The sequence below is a fragment of the Procambarus clarkii genome, chromosome 11, assembly GCF_040958095.1.
Source record: "Procambarus clarkii isolate CNS0578487 chromosome 11, FALCON_Pclarkii_2.0, whole genome shotgun sequence".
Taxonomy (NCBI): Eukaryota; Metazoa; Arthropoda; class Malacostraca; order Decapoda; family Cambaridae; genus Procambarus; species Procambarus clarkii.
The window spans coordinates 12,567,729-12,591,353 of NC_091160.1; the positions used below are offsets into that span (position 1 = coordinate 12,567,729).

Sequence of the window (23,625 nt, forward strand, 5' to 3'; positions counted from 1 at the left end):
GAAAGCAGACATCATACCGATTCCTAAGCCGAAAGAACCTGGCAATTACAGACCCATTTCATTAACATCATGCATTAGTAAAACTGCAGAACGGATGGTCTTAAATAGGCTACCGTGGAAGACTGGAGACCTTCATAAACACATATTTGGCTTCACTAGAGGAGTAGGTACTGCAAACTGCATAGCAACATTACTAGGAACAGTTAACTCGGGTCCAGCTGTAGTGGTCTTCCTTGATCTAGAAAAAGTGTTTGAACTTGCAAGCCCGCAAGCAATACTACACACCTTAGTTAAAAAAGGTGTGAGGGGGAAAATGCTAGCATGGATTCAAGATTACCTAAGTCACAGGTATGCCAGAGTAAAGTTACAAGGACAAGTGTCGGACTATCACTTGCACGAGAATGGGACTCCACAAGGAGGAGTCCTCAGTCCTAGTCTTTTTAACATCCTTATGGAAAAACCTTGTTACAATGACCTTTACAGAAGGGGTTACATTGCTAAGCTATGCTGATGATATAGCATTAGTCATTACGGGTCCTTCACTTCTAAATAAAGCTCAAGGTGCTTTAGATAAAGTGACATCTGAATGCAGTGTTTTAGGGCTAAAAATATCTGCACAGAAGTCTAAGGCAATGAGACTAGGTGGCAACACTCCAGACAGGCACCTACGCACTCAAGACATTAACCTTCAGTGGGTTACACAATATCGATATCTCGGAATGTGGATTGATTTTAAATTGACATTCAATAAGCAAATTCAATATCTAAAGGAGAAAGCAAAGTCACGAATAAATATAATGAGAGCAATCACAGGGCCACGTCTAGGAGCGGACACAGAGTGTTGAGAATGTTTTACATACACGCCGTTCGTTCCCTGGTTGATTATGCGGCGCCTGCCTTACTCACTCTTTCTCCTGGTCAGTGGGCAAACGTTGAGGTTCTTCAAAATGATGCATTGCGAATCATAACAGGTGCTCCCAGGTGGACTAAAATACTGAACCTAAGACTAGAAACAAAGCTACCGTCGATTGAAATAAGGGTAAAAGGGATTGCTGCGTGCATACTGACCAAGATATTGACTAGCCCTAGAATCAGTTCACTTAAAGATATAATCACTGGAGCGCTAACTCTGGACAGAAAAGCCTCCAATGGCAACAGGTGGACCCATTGTGCGATCAACACCATCGATACATTCGATATGGCAAACACAGTCACTGAGAGGGGTGTCGACGAAATACATGCAGACTTTGTTATACAAGCCCATTGGGAATCTCTGCCGGCAGACTTTAAGATTATGGTTATTGAAGGAAAGAAGAACCGGACAAATCCTCATCTGCTACGTAACATTGCACAGATGCATATAGAAGCAAACATGGCATCCGACAGCTTCCCTTACTTCACAGATGGATCAGTAGACCAGCAGGGACAAGAAACCGGAGCTGCGGTTAAAGCAGGAAACTCTGTGAATAGTTGGAGGCTCTCAAATGGGTGTTCGACTTTACAGAGATGCTAGCCATTCAAAAGGCTTTGGAACATGCTCTTGCTGAACACCGACAACATGTTATCATCTATACAGATTCGAGAACCGCCATTGAAACCTTGCAACAAGAACACATATGTGATAACATCCATCTGATCACAAATGTCTTATCATTCATGCACGCACTCAAACGACAAGGCCGAGGGGTACTTATCAACTGGGTGCAAAGTCATGTGGGAATAATAGGAAATGACATTGCAGACGAAGCTGGAAACTTGCTACTAAGAGGAGAAATGTAGACATTTACATACCACAGTGTCTATCCCAGATGAAGAAAGTAATTCGAAACAGAGCAATGCAAAAGATGTACAGTGACCACACCACAGCAGTTGCAACTTCAGGATCTGCGGGTTGGAACAAGAATTCAACCAACTACGAACCACTTAGTTTGATGAAAGGGGGCTGTAGAACAACAGAAGTGCACTTACATCGCATCAGGCTTGGATACCCATGTGCATGGGAAATAGGCTTACAGGTTCCGGAAGATGAGAGGAAATGTCAACACTGTGGAGAAATGCCCGACAGACCACTGGAACATTATCTAACACAGTGCACAGTTACAAACCAGTTAAGATTTCAACTTAGATTCAACAGAGCAGAGGAAGTTGTTAAACACATATGGCAAAATCTTACTGAAGCGTCCATACGAATCATAAATACTCATCCTCCGCCCAAGTAAAACAGAAACAAGCAACACTTAGTGGGCCAGCCAGAGGCTTAAGGCCCGTGCAGGATTATCCCTGCAAAAAAAAAAAAAAAAAAAAATTATATACACGGAATGAATGGTATGTTAAAGAACACAGCTAAATTCTAATACAATGTCACACAAAATAATTAAATCAAAATGAAAATAAATCGAAATGTATGAAAATTCAATTTATCAATGCAATCAGAAACATTGAAATGGAATCGTAACATATTTAGTATAGAGTGTGTTGCTCCTACGTGCAACAGATGGCGCTGTTTTTCAAAAAAGCAGGTATTTACCTGTCACAGGTGTGGCATCTATATAGCAGGTATACAAAAACATGCACGTATTTGAATGCAACGTTGTGTCAAAATTAGAAAGCAATTGGTGAAGAACTTTTGGAGATTACAGCATTTGTTCCTCTTATGTCCAACAGATGGCGCTGTTTTCCAAAAAAGCATGTTATTTCCTGTCACAGGTGAGATATGTATATAGTAGGTATAAAAAATACGCGTATATTCGAATGCAACGATGTGTAAAAATTTGAAAGCAATCGGTAATGAGGTTTCGAAGATTTTCCTCGCATGAAAAATACATGAAAAACAGTTAAAAAAAAATGTTTTTTCCCGTCACAGACGGGAGAGAACATGGGTAGAGTTGGCCAACACAGAGTCAAATAAATTTGCGGCGAATAAAATCTTACGCGTGTTTGTACCCGTGAGCGTAAAAAGTTTTTACTTTGCTCATGTTTTTCAAGTTTATACTTGTTTCACACCGTTTTTTTGTTTGTATAGTGTTCGGAATAAAATTCCCTACACAGACATATGCATATCAAATACAATTCCTTGGAATTCACAGCTGTAGAGATGACAGAAAATACACAACCGGAAGCCGCTCTTGACACTCCAACTCACACCCGCAACACCCGCAACACCCACAAAAAAAGTTTCTCTTGTTTCGTGTATACTTACTTTAGTTTTCGTGCTACAGTTATCATTTAGGTATCAAAATATTCCTAAGAAAATAGACTACAATACTAAAACAATCTAAGACAATTATGTGTACTTACCAAAGCAAAGACGATTCTAGTAAAATAAGTTGAGCATTTTATCTCCACTCCACCTCCTTCAGGTACTGATTCCTGAAGTTGCTCAACAGATGTTCCTAGGTGGAGTGAAGCTGGTGCGGGTGGTTATTTCTTGTCCACCCAATACACCCTTTTCCTGTGATAAGTGGTGTAACAAGGTATGACGCAAAGTGGAACATCGCATGTCTTGCACGCTATACCAGTTTCCTTCCTGATACCCGACTTTACACGCACACTTCACACCTGCGACGTGTGGGGATTTTTACCAGCTCATGTTTCAATTTAAAGTTCAGGCGAGTCTCTGCTATAACAACACGTCGCTGTTGTCTCTGGGTTGGCAATAAACTACTGTCTGAATCGTCGCTCTCACTATTGTTTTCAAACACTAATGTGGAATATGAATTATCTTCATCAGATTCAGCTTCAGCACTAGGTGTAGACGTGAAGAGAGGGCGCCTCACACCCGACTGGCCAGGGGCCGGATTCAGGAAGGTACTTACGAAGGTTTTTCCTCTTAGCTAAGAGCGTTTTCCGTCTTAGCGCCTTCGTGGCGGGTACGTCCGTATTCAATTAACTACCCTAAGTGGAAAAACCTTCGTAAGTTCATTCCGGGATTTGAGTGTGGTTTCGACCACTCGTAGCTTTACGTAAACTGGATATAAGTCATTTTTTCTCTACTACATAACACTGGGACCGATTTATGATATTGGAACATGACCAAAATATTATAGCTGGTGAATCTAGTGAAGAGTTGTCCTTCGTGTTAGTTATATATGCATTCTCTGCTTGAAACTTGAAGTAAATATGTGTTTGATGATAGTAGAATTAGTTTTATAATAGCAAGATATTATACCAGTAGTTATTAAGTAAATAAACACTGGTGAACATGAAATATGAGAGAAGGTGATGAGCCCTGATGACGATTTACAATAAAACCAAAAAAACGGCCAATCTACTCATGAGAAACTCTCTAGACGCAAAGCAGAACGCTTTAAAAGAGACCAACGTCGTCTATGCCTTCAAATACCTACTTGGGGACTGTAAGCCTCAAAGAACTCAGTATATAGGCAAGACAACAACATCTCTTTCCAGGCGATTAACTATGCATAAGCAACAGGGCTCCATTAAGGAACATACAATCTCTTCCCACAACCAGACCATCACCAGAGAAATCTTAGCAAACAACACAGAAATCATCGATAGATACAGCGATAGCAGGCAGCTTGACATCTGCGAGGCACTACACATCAAGAAGTCAACACCAGCAATCAACAGCCAATTAATGCACAACTATATTTTACCCACTTCAAGTCTCCGCTCCTATATAGAAGCATCAAGAAATATGGGCCAATAGGCCCTCTGCAGTTACTTCCATTCTTACCTTCAATTTACCCACTTAAAACCCATTGTTTCGTGTTCTGTCCTGTATTGAAAGTTTTGTTCACCTCATCCAAAACTGTTGTAACATATCACCTCACCCAAAATGGGGGTATAAAATAAAATGAAAGCTTTTTAAATCATAGCATAGTAAGAACTCTGTTTAGTGTTTGCAGGTTATAGTTGTGTGTGTGTGTAAACTAAAAGTCTTTGAAAATGTAATAAGTTATTACGAAACGCGTTCAAGTGTCGCATCAGACTAGAAATAAAAATTAATTTTGGAGAATTGATTTTTCAATTACCATCAACAGTGAAAAAGAAAATAAGAAATATTGAGAAAATTTGTGTTAGGATTCTTAATCTTACTTTTTCGGTCATATTTAATAATATATGTCTACAGGAAAGACTACTACCAAAATATACTAATATAATATAATATAATATAATATAATATAATATATTATAATATAATATAACATAATATATATATATATATATATATATATATATATATATATATATATATATATATATATATATATATATATATATATATATATATATATATATTCACCAAAAATGTTCAATTTTAGTGATATATATATATATATATATATATATATATATATATATATATATATATATATATATATATATATATATGTCGTACCTAGTAGCCAGAACGCTCTTCTCAGCCTACTATACAAGGCCCGATTTGCCAAATAAGCCAAGTTTTCCTGAATTAATATATTTTCTCAAATTTTTTTCTTGTGAAATGATAAAGCTACCCATTTCATTATGTATGAGGTCAATTTGTTTTTATTTGAGATAAAATTAACGTAGATATATGACCGAACCTAACCAACCCTACCTAACCTAACCTTACCTATCTCTATAGGTTAGGTTAGGTTAGGTGGCCGAAAAAGTTAGGTTAGGTTAGGTTAGGTAGGTTAGGTAGTCGAAAAACAATTAATTCATGAAAACTTGACTTACTAGGCAAATCGGGCCTTGCATAGTAGGCTGAGAAGTGCGTTCTGGCTACTAGGTACGACATATATATATATATATATATATATATATATATATATATATATATATATATATATATATATATATATATATATATATATATATATATATATATATATATATATATATATGTGTGTGTGTGTGTGTGTGTGTGTATCACGAAAATAAACACGTGATTAAGAATGTGACAATGTCAGACCACGGAGGAAAATGAAACATGAATTTCCTTAAGTACTTTCGTATATTAAATACATCTTCAGAAGGAATTCATACATCTTCATTCCTATATATATATATATATATATATATATATATATATATATATATATATATATATATATATATATATATATATATATATATATATATATATATATATATATATATATATATATATATATTAGTATATTTTGGTAGCAGTCTTTCCTGTAGACATATGCTATTAAATATGACCGAAAAAGTAAGATTAATAATTCTAACACGAATTTTCTCAATCTTTCGTACATTTCTTTTCACTGTTGGAGGTAAATCAAAAATCAATTCTCCAAAATTCATTTTTATTTCTAGTCTGACGCGACACGAGCGCGTTTCGTAAAACTTATTACATTTTCAAAGACTTTAGTTCACAAATACACAACTGAATAGAACTTACGCATCTCCGATTTTATATCTACATTTGAGTGAGGTGGAACGGGTGATGTGGCATTAACACAAGACAGAACACACACCTAGTAGCCAGAATGCAGTACTCGGCCTACTATGCAAGGTATGATTTGCCTAATAAGTCATGTTTTCCTGAATTGATAGTTTTCAATTTTTTTCTTATGAAAAGATAAAACTAATCATTTTATTATGTACGAGTAATTTATTTTTTAATATGAGTTAAAACATATGTAGATATATGACTGAACCTAACCTATCTTAACCGAACCAAAACTAACATAACTAAGTTATGTTTATGTTCCTAATATAATATAATAATAATGTTTCAAATAAACAAATTGGATTTTTTTTAAATAAAAAGAATAACTTGGCCTATTATGCAAATCGAGCATTGCATAGTAGGCCGAGAAGTGCGTTCTGGCTACTAGGTACGGCATATATATACATCTATACGGTGTGGTATATAAATCAGTGTGGACTCGTCCGGAAATGGGGGAGTACCCACTTAGGCAGGTCCGACGCGTGTAAGGGGACATCAGGTGATGAAATTTATGTGTAAATATATGTTATTTGTATTTAATCAGGAGAACATGTTATTATGGCATAGTAATGGAATTACAGGTTTGTGTGGGGGAGAAGTTCGTGAAGGAGCTTCGTGTTTGGTGAAGATTATATGGTGGAACTTCAAGTGTGGAGTTGAACTTCAGTGGTAAAGTGAAACTTCGAGTTTAGTGGTGCTACAAGTTTTTTTTGGTGAAGCCGCATAGAGGAACTTCACAGGCATTGAGTAGGACTTCAAGCAGCAGCAAATATTGAAGAGACACTGCAGTAATTACCTGATAATGAGGACCCAGAGACAGATGTTCTTAATGTTGGGCCTCTGAACACAGAACAGAATTGTAAGGACACCATTATGTGTATGAAGGAGTGTATGACTGCATATGGCATTAGTGACACAATGTACGGTGAGAAAGTGATTACTTTTTTTGTTGGGGATATTTTATATGCAAGTTACCCAGCCACAAGCAGTGACAGGCAAAAGGCTGTGGGCGGAAATTGAACAGCAGCCTAGCGCAGTTTATTTGGTGAAGAACTGCTATTATATAAATGTGATTATGGTTTGTTGAACCCAATGATATTATGTTGTACTACTGTTTTATTCTTTTTATTTTCTTGTAATAAATGTTTGTTTATAGACAACTGATTTTTGCTCTTGTCCTGTTGAGGCTTTCTAGAATGAGAGAGAGAAAAACGGTTGCTGATCGGTTTACGGCAGACAATATCATCTGAAGAGAAATTAGGAGATCATCTCAAAACAAGGAAAGTGTTGGGGAGTCACGGCGGCTCGACAGGGTGTGCATTCATGACCAAAAGGCCACAATCGAGCTTCTCTCCAAGTAAAGGTGACGTTGAACCTCTCCTATTATTCAATGATTTAAGGGTGTTTTCCAATATGCAGTCCAGTGTCCATTACTGATTGATTGATTGACGTCACCAGCAGTATAGTTGCAGTGGTTGATCTCATTGTAACAGAAAAGTGGTAGGGGTCTCAGTTTGCTAGAAGTAAAGTAAGTTAAGTATCAGTTTATAAAATCCCCTACTCCTGATACCACTCATCCACTGACTGCACAAAAGTATTGGGAAGTCATTACACTTCTCCCCCAACACTAGACATCACTCATGACATTATTGGGTACAGATAATCACTTCAACATGTTAGGGGCCGTATGAGCATCAAGTGTGCATCAAGCTTGAATGGTCCCCAAGCCAACATACATCACACAACTCTTGACTCCTGAAGGATTCGAACCCAGTCAGTCGAGTTCGAATCCATACCCCTTTGCAATCCTTTTGACCATGTCGTGGTCTAGTTGTCTGGGGCGTATGCATGGGAATACCCACTGCATAGGTTCGATTCCTTATCAAGGCTCCTACGGATTTTCCCATTGATACGTCAAGTTAGTGTGATTACTGTGTGTATTTAAAGAGAAGCTTCAGAGGTAGAACTTTCCTGGATGACAGCGCCAGAGGGCATGGGGTGGGGGGGCAGGGAGGGTTGTGTGAAAATTCTGGTCCAACTTAAGTGGAAGCCTCAAAATTAATCAGTTTTTGTTTAATGATGATTATGTTTGGAATATAAATGAAAACTACATGTTATTAATCAATTTACAAATTTTTAATTGTCAAAAAGTTGAATCAAACACTGGAATGCTATTAAAGCTGGGCTTTTTAACTAATTTAGAATAAGTATGCGAATAATAACTGAAGCACAACTGGAGTATAGAGGATTCTTAAACGATTTACTAAAAGCATATTCTCTCAAATTATTAAATTTTATTGCAGGAATTTATCAGACCATGCAACACATTTATGAGAGCTCATATCACTCCTGAAGCCATTTGTTAATGAGCTGGAAAATCTGCTCTCTTGCCTCTATTAGCTGTGGAGGATCACTGGGGGAAGCAGGATACATGTTGGCGCAATGAGCTGTTCCTAAAATTAAATAAATAAATAGAAATAAACACTTGTTGACTTTTGTTGGCAATAAAGTAACTATGTTGCTGATATTGCACATTTACGCTATGACAACAAGATTCTCTTGAAATATTTTGCCAAATAAGAAACCTCTAATTTGTTATATTTATAAAATTTTGTGCTGGATCTTCACGTAATACTCTCAAGAACATCTTGATATATTTTATGTACAGTATTCCCAAACACAAATTATGCTTCATTACTATACATATTTGAAAAAGCTGGTGATTTTTAAATAAGCTTGAAATGTGGAAAATTGCAATTAGATTCTTATATATAGGATGATAATTTGTGTTTACCTATCCCTAGTTATGTGATATATTCTCTCATAACAAATCCTAATACTAGCTAGATAAATGTCTTATTACTTACCATTTATAAAAATGGCGGTGGCATCAGTACTGAGATCAGACGTAACGCCAAGTGCATGCCAAGGGTCTATAGAACCATTGGGGAAGACAACTCTTGTCACCTTCAGATTGTAGCCACCATACACTGTGTTGGTTCTCTGGACTCCTGAGTCTATGAGGCTAGAGGTAAATCTGCTCAAGAGATAATACACATGTATAAGAAAGTGTGTTAAAACATACATTTAAAGTACTCATTGCTGTAGATTTATATTGATTAGGGACTAAAAATCAAGTGTTGAATGTAAACGTCTCTTTCTGGTGGGCCCCTCCCTGGACGCTAGGCACCTGGGTACCTCTACACGTAACATTTCCCAACAGGTTCTTGCTAGTCATAAAAGCTTATTGCAGACCAGAGTCAAAACTTAGTCCATCACTCAATAGAGGCACAAGAAGTCTGGATATTGTGAATCAACCCGGCCACGAGAAAAATCCACTCAAAAAGTTGGAAAGGTACCCAACATAAAAGCATCGCAAACCAGAAACTGGAACCGCAGGCGCAAACTCAACAAAAGAAACGTCTTCAGTCTTCCACTCCACAGCGATGGGATGGAAGCAAGAGTGAACATTGATGAGTATATAGGTCATGCGCTGCTCATGAACCATGCACATAGCTAAGCTACGATAACTCAGAAGAACGAACCACCTGCAGAATTGAGCCTCACAGAGGAAGGAATCAAAGTAACCCCGCCAACGATTCAGCCCACGAACCACCTGGCAGCTGTTGCATGCGAGCTGGAGCTCAGAACCTGATGAAAGAAGAAGAATGGGATGCAGTGAACACACGAACCATGCTTTGTCCCCAACAAAGAGTACATAGAATCAATGACCTGTAGTGGCCTGATAAAAGCTAGTCGCAATGTACCAATCCATGGCCAATACGCCCATAATAAGGTCAAGTGTGGATAAAGTAAGGTGCTACGGAAATGAAACCCAGAAAACCATAGAGGAAAATGGCAAACGAGAAGCTACCAAAGGGGGAACAGAGCTCGCACCTGATGGACCTGGTGAGGGCAAAAAGATGGAAACTAGAGAAATCAGTACAGAACCGGAAATCAATCCCTCCCCAGGGGATAAATCACACAGGCAAAGTACAGATTCCGTGCAAGGATTTGCTGAGACCTGGATACTGACCAACACTCGACAGAACCGAATAGCAATGCAGAGAAGCATCGCCTACGGCAAGGGTAGGAAAGTCAACAGAGTCACAAACAAGACCCAGCCAGGTCCGAATCTGCGAAAGAACTGCGCAGATTGGATAGGAACCTGAACAAGGCCATCCTGGGAAGAACCTGAACACTGGCATGCAGACATGTGGACTAGCTGCGAGCCATTGAAGTAGGCCAAGACGTGGACACTCCCCTCTCTGTTTTCCATCAACCGAAAAAGCAGCACACAATACAGATCAAAGTAAACAAAAAATATCATGGGAGCGTGGTTCAAACCAAAGGGAGGAAAACCCGAAAAAGATAGTGCTCTGTTCAAAGGCAAGAATGTCCCCAAATCCGGGAAGACCTAGAAGATGCCAGTACATGACTCGCGGGCTTAAGGACAACCAAAGAAATCCTCCAGTAAGACGAATTGTTCCGGAATATATGAGATCATATAGAAGATCGGAGAGGGAAGAAAATGGAGAAAATGCGAGGAACCATAAATCAAGCAATGGGACCGACAATGGGACCAGAATGAAGAGGACACTCATCGAAAGGAGATAACTAACTAGGTAGCTAGACCAACACCGCATCCAACCACACTGTAATAACTTAAGTAGCCGCGGAGGTGATAGCTAAACCAAGACACAAAGAGGAGTGGGAGATAGAAAAGTCAGCCTTACAGAAAGTCCCAGATCAACACCCAGAATGCCCATGCATTGTGAGTTCAGAAAAAGGGCAGCTATTCCTCAACATTACCAATAATGGTGAACTGCAAAGGGCGGAGCAAAAAAAACTAACTAGTCGGACCTCACAGTTAAGGACCGAGATCGCCACCGAGAGGAGGATGCGGAAGATAAAGGCAGCAATACGGTCTGGAAATTAGCGCCTTCCTCGACCAGGCAAGAGCGAGGTCCAAATGCCAGAAAATTGCCCCAGTGAAGCAGAGTGGTTCTGCCCAGTGGGCAGAACCAAGTGCAAGACGGGTTAGGTTCACTGATCGGTCCCAAAGTTGCCGGAGTCAGCAACCGATGGTTGGGGCAGGGGTGTAACTAGAGTTGGTAACGACCTAGCTACTGTGTTCCTTGATGTAAGGGCTGCTAATATTTTCCTAACAGTTTGCTTTCGAGCAGTCTACCTTACTAGTGGCATTTCATCTTTGTCTGGGTTAAACCAATGTACCCGACTCTGTGCTTCTATGAGTAGGTCATGTTCTGGACCTGGTCTGCAGTAGACTATTATAACTTATAAGGGCCTGATAGCAAATGATACCCAGACGGCTAGCTTCTAGGGAGCCAAATAAAAGTTACTCCAATGGGTAGCTTTATCATTTCATAAGAAAAAAAATAGAGAAAATATATTAATTCAGGAAAACTTGGCTTATTGGGCAAATCGGGCCTTGCATATTAGGCTGAGAAGTGCGTTCTGGCTACTAGATACAACATATATATATATATATATATATATATATGTCGTACCTAGTAGCCAGAACTCACTTCTCAGCCTACTATTCATAGCCCGATTTGCCTAATAAGCCAAGTTTTCCTGAATTAATATATTTACTATAATTTTTTTCTTATGAAATGATAAAGCAACCCTTTTCTCTATGTATGAGGTCAATTTTTTTTTATTGGAGTTAAAATTAATGTAGATATATAACCGAACCTAACCAACCCTACCTAACCTAACCTAACCTATATTTATAGGTAAGGTTAGGTTAGGTAGCCAAAAAAAGCTAGGTTAGGTTAGGTTAGGTAGGTTAGGTAGACGAAAAAACATTCATTCATGAAAACTTGGCTTATTAGGCAAATCGGGCCTTGAATAGTAGGCTGAGAAGTGCGTTCTGGCTATTAGGTACAACATATATATATATATATATATATATATATATATATATATATATATATATATATATATATATATATATATATATATATATATATATATATATATATATACAACAATGATCACAAAAACACTGATCCAAGTATGCAGAATAACCACATATGAAAAATAGAAAATGCTTAACGCGTTTTCGGCTAATTCGCCTTCATCAGAGGAAAGTTCTACTTTGCTCTGATGAAGGCGAATTAGCCGAAAACGCGTTAAGCATTTTCTATTTTTCATATGTGGTTATTCTGCATATATATATATATATATATATATATATATATATATATATGCGAACAGACCTGAATGGTCCCCAGGACAATATGCAACTGAAAACTCACACCCCAGAAGTGACTCGAACCCATACTCCCAGAAGCAACGCAACTGGTATGTACAAGACGCCTTAATCCACTTGACCATCACGACCGGACATAATGAGGTGATAGCCGAGGCTATTTGAACCACCCCACCGCCGGCACTCGGATAGTAATCTTGGGCATAGCATTTTACCAAATCACCTCATTCTTTGGGGCACACGTGAGGAACACAAATGCGAACAAGCCTGAATGGTCCCCAGGACAATATGCAACTGAAAACTCACACCCCAGAAGTGACTCGAACCCATACTCCCAGAAGCAACGCAACTGGTATGTACAAGACGCCTCAATCCACTTGACCATCACGACCGGACATAATGAGGTTATAGCCGAGGCTATTTGAACCACCCCACCGCCGGCACTCGGATAGTAATCTTGGGCATAGCATTTTACCAAATCACCTCATTCTTTGGGGCACACGTGAGGAACACAAATGCGAACAAGCCTGAATGGTCCCCAGGACAATATGCAACTGAAAACTCACACCCCAGAAGTGACTCGAACCCATACTCCCAGAGGCAACGCAACTGGTATGGACAAGACGCCTTAATCCACTTGACCATCACGACCGGACATAATGAGGTGATAGCCGAGGCTATTTGAACCACCCCACCGCCGGCACTCGGATAGTAATCTTGGGCATAGCATTTTACCAAATCACCTCATTCTTTGGGGCACACGTGAGGAACACAAATGCGAACAAGCCTGAATGGTCCCCAGGACAATATGCAACTGAAAACTCATACCCCAGAAGTGACTTGAACCCATACTCCCAGAAGCAACGCAACTGGTATGTACAAGACGCCTTAATCCACTTGACCATCACGACCGGACATAATGAGGTGATAGCCGAGGCTATTTGAACCACCCCACCGCCGGCACTCGGATAGTAATCTTGGGCATAGCATTTTACCAAATCACCTCATTCTTTGGGGCACACGTGAGGAACACAAATGCGAACAAGCCTGAATGGTCCCCAGGACAATATGCAACTGAAAACTCACACCCCAGAAGTGACTCGAACCCATACTCCCAGAAGCAACGCAACTGGTATGTACAAGACGCCTTAATCCACTTGACCATCACGACCGGACATAATGAGGTGATAGCCGAGGCTATTTGAACCACCCCACCGCCGGCACTCGGATAGTAATCTTGGGCATAGCATTTTACCAAATCACCTCATTCTTTGGGGCACACGTGAGGAACACAAATGCGAACAAGCCTGAATGGTCCCCAGGACAATATGCAACTGAAAACTCACACCCCAGAAGTGACTCGAACCCATACTCCCAGAAGCAACGCAACTGGTATGTACAAGACGCCTTAATCCACTTGACCATCACGACCAGACATAATGAGGTGATAGCCGAGGCTATTTGAACCAACCCACCGCCGGCACTCGGATAGTAATCTTGGGCATAGCATTTTACCAAATCACCTCATTCTTTGGGGCACATGTGAGGAACACAAATGCGAACAAGCCTGAATGGTCCCCAGGACAATATGCAACTGAAAACTCACACCCCAGAAGTGACTCGAACCCATACTCCCAGAGGCAACGCAACTGGTATGGACAAGACGCCTTAATCCACTTGACCATCGCGACCGGACATAATGAGGTGATAGCCGAGGCTATTTGAACCACCCCACCGCCGGCACTCGGATAGTAATCTTGGGCATAGCATTTTACCAAATCACCTCATTCTTTGGGGCACACGTGAGGAACACAAATGCGAACAAGCCTGAATGGTCCCCAGGACAATATGCAACTGAAAACTCACACCCCAGAAGTGACTCGAACCCATACTCCCAGAAGCAACGCAACTGGTATGTACAAGACGCCTTAATCCACTTGACCAAGCCTGAATGGTCAAGATTACTATCCGAGTGCCGGCGGTGGGGTGGTTCAAATAGCTATCACCGATCTATCTATTGAGGCTATCACCTCATTATGTCCGGTCGTGATGGTCAAGTGGATTAAGGCGTCTTGTACATACCAGTTGCGTTGCTTCTGGGAGTATGGGTTCGAGTCACTTCTGGGGTGTGAGTTTTCAGTTGCATATTGTCCTGGGGACCATTCAGGCTTGTTCGCATATATATATATATATATATATATATATATATATATATATATATATATATATATATATATATATATATATATATATATGTCGTACCTAATAGCCAGAACGCACTTCTCAGCCTACTATTCAAGGCCCGATTTGCCTAATAAGCCAAGTTTTCATGAATTAATGTTTTTTCGTCTACCTAACCTACCTAACCTAACCTAACCTAGCTTTTTTTGGCTACCTAACCTAACCTTACCTATAAATATAGGTTAGGTTAGGTTAGGTAGGGTTGGTTAGGTTCGGTCATATATCTACGTTAATTTTAACTCCAATAAAAAAAAATTGACCTCATACATAGAGAAAAGGGTTGCTTTATCATTTCATAAGGAAAAAATTATAGTAAATATATTAATTCAGGAAAACTTGGCTTATTAGGCAAATCGGGCCTTGAATAGTAGGCTGAGAAGTGAGTTCTGGCTACTAGGTACGACATATATATATATATATATATATATATATATATATATATATATGTCGTACCTAGTAGCCAGAACGCACTTTTCAGCCTACTATGCAAGGCCCAATTTGCCTAATAAGCCAAGTTTTCCTGAATTAATATATTTTCTCAAATTTTGTTCTTACGAAATGATAAAGCTACCCATTTCATTATGTATGAGGTCAATTTTTTTTATTGGAGTTAAAATTAACGTAGATATATGACCGAACCTAACCAACCCTACCTAACCTAACCTAACCTATCTTTATAGGTTAGGTTAGGTTAGGTAGCCAAAAAAGTTAGGTTAGGTTAGGTTAGGTAGGTTAGGTAGTCGAGAAACAATTAATTCATGAAAACTTGGCTTATTAGGCAAATCGGGCCTTGCATAGTAGGCTGAGAAGTGCGTTCTGGCTATTAGGTTCGACATATATATATATATATATATATATATATATATATATATATATATATATATATATATATATATATATGAATGAAAACTCACACCCCAGAAGTGACTCGAACCCATACTCCCAGAAGCAACGCAACTGGTAACTACAGGGCGCCTTAATCCGCTTGACCATCACGGCCGTCAAAAGGAAGTGATAGCCGAGGCTATTTGAGCCACTTCCCCGACGGCAACTCGGATGGTAATCTTGGGCATAGCATTTCACCAAATCACCTCATTCTTTGGGGCACACGTGAGGAACACAAATGCGAACAAGCCTGAATGGTCCCCAGGACTATATGCGAATGAAAACTCACACCCCAGAAGTGACTCGAACCCATACTCCCAGAAGCAACGCAACTGGTAACTACAGGGCGCCTTAATCCGCTTGACCATCACGGCCGTCAAAAGGAAGTGATAGCCGAGGCTATTTGAGCCACTTCCCCGACGGCAACTCGGATGGTAATCTTGGGCATAGCATTTCACCAAATCACCTCATTCTTTGGGGCACACGTGAGGAACACAAATGCGAACAAGCCTGAATGGTCCCCAGGACTATATGCGAATGAAAACTCACACCCCAGAAGTGACTCGAACCCATACTCCCAGAAGCAACGCAACTGGTAACTACAGGGCGCCTTAATCCGCTTGACCATCACGGCCGTCAAAAGGAAGTGATAGCCGAGGCTATTTGAGCCACTTCCCCGACGGCAACTCGGATGGTAATCTTGGGTATAGCATTTCACCAAATCACCTCATTCTTTGGGGCACACGTGAGGAACACAAATGCGAACAAGCCTGAATGGTCCCCAGGACTATATGCGAATGAAAACTCACACCCCAGAAGTGACTCGAACCCATACTCCCAGAAGCAACGCAACTGGTAACTACAGGGCGCCTTAATCCGCTTGACCATCACGGCCGTCAAAAGGAAGTGATAGCCGAGGCTATTTGAGCCACTTCCCCGACGGCAACTCGGATGGTAATCTTGGGCATAGCATTTCACCAAATCACCTCATTCTTTGGGGCACACGTGAGGAACACAAATGCGAACAAGCCTGAATGGTCCCCAGGACTATATGCGAATGAAAACTCACACCCCAGAAGTGACTCGAACCCATACTCCCAGAAGCAACGCAACTGGTAACTACAGGGCGCCTTAATCCGCTTGACCATCACGGCCGTCAAAAGGAAGTGATAGCCGAGGCTATTTGAGCCACTTCCCCGACGGCAACTCGGATGGTAATCTTGGGCATAGCATTTCACCAAATCACCTCATTCTTTGGGGCACACGTGAGGAACACAAATGCGAACAAGCCTGAATGGTCCCCAGGACTATATGCGAATGAAAACTCACACCCCAGAAGTGACTCGAACCCATACTCCCAGAAGCAACGCAACTGGTAACTACAGGGCGCCTTAATCCGCTTGACCATCACGGCCGTCAAAAGGAAGTGATAGCCGAGGCTATTTGAGCCACTTCCCCGACGGCAACTCGGATGGTAATCTTGGGTATAGCATTTCACCAAATCACCTCATTCTTTGGGGCACACGTGAGGAACACAAATGCGAACAAGCCTGAATGGTCCCCAGGACTATATGCGAATGAAAACTCACACCCCAGAAGTGACTCGAACCCATACTCCCAGAAGCAACGCAACTGGTAACTACAGGGCGCCTTAATCCGCTTGACCATCACGGCCGTCAAAAGGAAGTGATAGCCGAGGCTATTTGAGCCACTTCCCCGACGGCAACTCGGATGGTAATCTTGGGCATAGCATTTCACCAAATCACCTCATTCTTTGGGGCACACGTGAGGAACACAAATGCGAACAAGCCTGAATGGTCCCCAGGACTATATGCGAATGAAAACTCACACCCCAGAAGTGACTCGAACCCATACTCCCAGAAGCAACGCAACTGGTAACTACAGGGCGCCTTAATCCGCTTGACCATCACGGCCGTCAAAAGGAAGTGATAGCCGAGGCTATTTGAGCCACTTCCCCGACGGCAACTCGGATGGTAATCTTGGGCATAGCATTTCACCAAATCACCTCATTCTTTGGGGCACACGTGAGGAACACAAATGCGAACAAGCCTGAATGGTCCCCAGGACTATATGCGAATGAAAACTCACACCCCAGAAGTGACTCGAACCCATACTCCCAGAAGCAACGCAACTGGTAACTACAGGGCGCCTTAATCCGCTTGACCATCACGGCCGTCAAAAGGAAGTGATAGCCGAGGCTATTTGAGCCACTTCCCCGACGGCAACTCGGATGGTAATCTTGGGTATAGCATTTCACCAAATCACCTCATTCTTTGGGGCACACGTGAGGAACACAAATGCGAACAAGCCTGAATGGTCCCCAGGACTATATGCGAATGAAAACTCACACCCCAGAAGTGACTCGAACCCATACTCCCAGAAGCAACGCAACTGGTAACTACAGGGCGCCTTAATCCGCTTGACCATCACGGCCGTCAAAAGGAAGTGATAGCCGAGGCTATTTGAGCCACTTCCCCGACGGCAACTCGGATGGTAATCTTGGGCATAGCATTTCACCAAATCACCTCATTCTTTGGGGCACACGTGAGGAACACAAATGCGAACAAGCCTGAATGGTCCCCAGGACTATATGCGAATGAAAACTCACACCCCAGAAGTGACTCGAACCCATACTCCCAGAAGCAACGCAACTGGTAACTACAGGGCGCCTTAATCCGCTTGACCATCACGGCCGTCAAAAGGAAGTGATAGCCGAGGCTATTTGAGCCACTTCCCCGACGGCAACTCGGATGGTAATCTTGGGCATAGCATTTCACCAAATCACCTCATTCTTTGGGGCACACGTGAGGAACACAAATGCGAACAAGCCTGAATGGTCCCCAGGACTATATGCGAATGAAAACTCACACCCCAGAAGTGACTCGAACCCATACTCCCAGAAGCAACGCAACTGGTAACTACAGGGCGCCTTAATCCGCTTGACCATCACGGCCGTCAAAAGGAAGTAATAGCCGAGGCTATTTGAGCCACTTCCCCGACGGCAACTCGGATGGTAATCTTGGGTATAGCATTTCACCAAATCACCTCATTCTTTGGGGCACACGTGAGGAACACAAATGCGAACAAGCCTGAATGGTCCCCAGGACTATATGCGAATGAAAACTCACACCCCAGAAGTGACTCGAACCCATACTCCCAGAAGCAACGCAACTGGTAACTACAGGGCGCCTTAATCCGCTTGACCATCACGGCCGTCAAAAGGAAGTGATAGCCGAGGCTATTTGAGCCACTTCCCCGACGGCAACTCGGATGGTAATCTTGGGCATAGCATTTCACCAAATCACCTCATTCTTTGGGGCACACGTGAGGAACACAAATGCGAACAAGCCTGAATGGTCCCCAGGACTATATGCGAATGAAAACTCACACCCCAGAAGTGACTCGAACCCATACTCCCAGAAGCAACGCAACTGGTAACTACAGGGCGCCTTAATCCGCTTGACCATCACGGCCGTCAAAAGGAAGTGATAGCCGAGGCTATTTGAGCCACTTCCCCGACGGCAACTCGGATGGTAATCTTGGGCATAGCATTTCACCAAATCACCTCATTCTTTGGGGCACACGTGAGGAACACAAATGCGAACAAGCCTGAATGGTCCCCAGGACTATATGCGAATGAAAACTCACACCCCAGAAGTGACTCGAACCCATACTCCCAGAAGCAACGCAACTGGTAACTACAGGGCGCCTTAATCCGCTTGACCATCACGGCCGTCAAAAGGAAGTGATAGCCGAGGCTATTTGAGCCACTTCCCCGACGGCAACTCGGATGGTAATCTTGGGTATAGCATTTCACCAAATCACCTCATTCTTTGGGGCACACGTGAGGAACACAAATGCGAACAAGCCTGAATGGTCCCCAGGACTATATGCGAATGAAAACTCACACCCCAGAAGTGACTCGAACCCATACTCCCAGAAGCAACGCAACTGGTAACTACAGGGCGCCTTAATCCGCTTGACCATCACGGCCGTCAAAAGGAAGTGATAGCCGAGGCTATTTGAGCCACTTCCCCGACGGCAACTCGGATGGTAATCTTGGGCATAGCATTTCACCAAATCACCTCATTCTTTGGGGCACACGTGAGGAACACAAATGCGAACAAGCCTGAATGGTCCCCAGGACTATATGCGAATGAAAACTCACACCCCAGAAGTGACTCGAACCCATACTCCCAGAAGCAACGCAACTGGTAACTACAGGGCGCCTTAATCCGCTTGACCATCACGGCCGTCAAAAGGAAGTGATAGCCGAGGCTATTTGAGCCACTTCCCCGACGGCAACTCGGATGGTAATCTTGGGCATAGCATTTCACCAAATCACCTCATTCTTTGGGGCACACGTGAGGAACACAAATGCGAACAAGCCTGAATGGTCCCCAGGACTATATGCGAATGAAAACTCACACCCCAGAAGTGACTCGAACCCATACTCCCAGAAGCAACGCAACTGGTAACTACAGGGCGCCTTAATCCGCTTGACCATCACGGCCGTCAAAAGGAAGTGATAGCCGAGGCTATTTGAGCCACTTCCCCGACGGCAACTCGGATGGTAATCTTGGGCATAGCATTTCACCAAATCACCTCATTCTTTGGGGCACACGTGAGGAACACAAATGCGAACAAGCCTGAATGGTCCCCAGGACTATATGCGAATGAAAACTCACACCCCAGAAGTGACTCGAACCCATACTCCCAGAAGCAACGCAACTGGTAACTACAGGGCGCCTTAATCCGCTTGACCATCACGGCCGTCAAAAGGAAGTGATAGCCGAGGCTATTTGAGCCACTTCCCCGACGGCAACTCGGATGGTAATCTTGGGCATAGCATTTCACCAAATCACCTCATTCTTTGGGGCACACGTGTGATATGCCCAAGATTACCATCCGAGTTGCCGTCGGGGAAGTGGCTCAAATAGCCTCGGCTATCACTTCCTTTTGACGGCCGTGATGGTCAAGCGGATTAAGGCGCCCTGTAGTTACCAGTTGCGTTGCTTCTGGGAGTATGGGTTCGAGTCACTTCTGGGGTGTGAGTTTTCATTCGCATATAGTCCTGGGGACCATTCAGGCTTGTTCGCATTTGTGTTCCTCACGTGTGCCCCAAAGAATGAGGTGATTTGGTGAAATGCTATGCCCAAGATTACCATCCGAGTTGCCGTCGGGGAAGTGGCTCAAATAGCCTCGGCTATCACTTCCTTTTGACGGCCGTGATGGTCAAGCGGATTAAGGCGCCCTGTAGTTACCAGTTGCGTTGCTTCTGGGAGTATGGGTTCGAGTCACTTCTGGGGTGTGAGTTTTCATTCGCATATAGTCCTGGGGACCATTCAGGCTTGTTCGCATTTGTGTTCCTCACGTGTGCCCCAAAGAATGAGGTGATTTGGTGAAATGCTATGCCCAAGATTACCATCCGAGTTGCCGTCGGGGAAGTGGCTCAAATAGCCTCGGCTATCACTTCCTTTTGACGGCCGTGATGGTCAAGCGGATTAAGGCGCCCTGTAGTTACCAGTTGCGTTGCTTCTGGGAGTATGGGTTCGAGTCACTTCTGGGGTGTGAGTTTTCATTCGCATATAGTCCTGGGGACCATTCAGGCTTGTTCGCATTTGTGTTCCTCACGTGTGCCCCAAAGAATGAGGTGATTTGGTGAAATGCTATGCCCAAGATTACCATCCGAGTTGCCGTCGGGGAAGTGGCTCAAATAGCCTCGGCTATCACTTCCTTTAGACGGCCGTGATGGTCAAGCGGATTAAGGCGCCCTGTAGTTACCAGTTGCGTTGCTTCTGGGAGTATGGGTTCGAGTCACTTCTGGGGTGTGAGTTTTCATTCGCATATAGTCCTGGGGACCATTCAGGCTTGTTCGCATTTGTGTTCCTCACGTGTGCCCCAAAGAATGAGGTGATTTGGTGAAATGCTATGCCCAAGATTACCATCCGAGTTGCCGTCGGGGAAGTGGCTCAAATAGCCTCGGCTATCACTTCCTTTTGACGGCCGTGATGGTCAAGCGGATTAAGGCGCCCTGTAGTTACCAGTTGCGTTGCTTCTGGGAGTATGGGTTCGAGTCACTTCTGGGGTGTGAGTTTTCATTCGCATATAGTCCTGGGGACCATTCAGGCTTGTTCGCATTTGTGTTCCTCACGTGTGCCCCAAAGAATGAGGTGATTTGGTGAAATGCTATGCCCAAGATTACCATCCGAGTTGCCGTCGGGGAAGTGGCTCAAATAGCCTCGGCTATCACTTCCTTTTGACGGCCGTGATGGTCAAGCGGATTAAGGCGCCCTGTAGTTACCAGTTGCGTTGCTTCTGGGAGTATGGGTTCGAGTCACTTCTGGGGTGTGAGTTTTCATTCGCATATAGTCCTGGGGACCATTCAGGCTTGTTCGCATTTGTGTTCCTCACGTGTGCCCCAAAGAATGAGGTGATTTGGTGAAATGCTATGCCCAAGATTACCATCCGAGTTGCCGTCGGGGAAGTGGCTCAAATAGCCTCGGCTATCACTTCCTTTTGACGGCCGTGATGGTCAAGCGGATTAAGGCGCCCTGTAGTTACCAGTTGCGTTGCTTCTGGGAGTATGGGTTCGAGTCACTTCTGGGGTGTGAGTTTTCATTCGCATATAGTCCTGGGGACCATTCAGGCTTGTTCGCATTTGTGTTCCTCACGTGTGCCCCAAAGAATGAGGTGATTTGGTGAAATGCTATGCCCAAGATTACCATCCGAGTTGCCGTCGGGGAAGTGGCTCAAATAGCCTCGGCTATCACTTCCTTTTGACGGCCGTGATGGTCAAGCGGATTAAGGCGCCCTGTAGTTACCAGTTGCGTTGCTTCTGGGAGTATGGGTTCGAGTCACTTCTGGGGTGTGAGTTTTCATTCGCATATAGTCCTGGGGACCATTCAGGCTTGTTCGCATTTGTGTTCCTCACGTGTGCCCCAAAGAATGAGGTGATTTGGTGAAATGCTATGCCCAAGATTACCATCCGAGTTGCCGTCGGGGAAGTGGCTCAAATAGCCTCGGCTATCACTTCCTTTTGACGGCCGTGATGGTCAAGCGGATTAAGGCGCCCTGTAGTTACCAGTTGCGTTGCTTCTGGGAGTATGGGTTCGAGTCACTTCTGGGGTGTGAGTTTTCATTCGCATATAGTCCTGGGGACCATTCAGGCTTGTTCGCATTTGTGTTCCTCACGTGTGCCCCAAAGAATGAGGTGATTTGGTGAAATGCTATGCCCAAGATTACCATCCGAGTTGCCGTCGGGGAAGTGGCTCAAATAGCCTCGGCTATCACTTCCTTTTGACGGCCGTGATGGTCAAGCGGATTAAGGCGCCCTGTAGTTACCAGTTGCGTTGCTTCTGGGAGTATGGGTTCGAGTCACTTCTGGGGTGTGAGTTTTCATTCGCATATAGTCCTGGGGACCATTCAGGCTTGTTCGCATTTGTGTTCCTCACGTGTGCCCCAAAGAATGAGGTGATTTGGTGAAATGCTATGCCCAAGATTACCATCCGAGTTGCCGTCGGGGAAGTGGCTCAAATAGCCTCGGCTATCACTTCCTTTTGACGGCCGTGATGGTCAAGCGGATTAAGGCGCCCTGTAGTTACCAGTTGCGTTGCTTCTGGGAGTATGGGTTCGAGTCACTTCTGGGGTGTGAGTTTTCATTCGCATATAGTCCTGGGGACCATTCAGGCTTGTTCGCATTTGTGTTCCTCACGTGTGCCCCAAAGAATGAGGTGATTTGGTGAAATGCTATGCCCAAGATTACCATCCGAGTTGCCGTCGGGGAAGTGGCTCAAATAGCCTCGGCTATCACTTC

The 23,625-nt window shown here is 43.1% G+C and overlaps 1 protein-coding gene across 1 annotated transcript in view; it reads right to left on the reverse strand.

Annotated features, from left to right (window-relative positions):
• Positions 1-8,538: 8,538 nt before the first annotated feature.
• Positions 8,539-23,625, reverse strand: part of LOC123758394 (putative serine protease K12H4.7) — a 102,230-nt gene continuing 87,143 nt past the window's right edge. Inside the window, exons 8-9 of the mRNA XM_069322429.1 lie at positions 9,292-9,461; positions 8,539-8,877 (exon numbers count right to left, since the gene is read on the reverse strand). Of these exons, the coding sequence (XP_069178530.1) occupies positions 8,768-8,877; positions 9,292-9,461 (280 nt within the window). The 3' untranslated portion in view covers positions 8,539-8,767. The remainder of the gene's footprint in view (positions 8,878-9,291; positions 9,462-23,625) is intronic.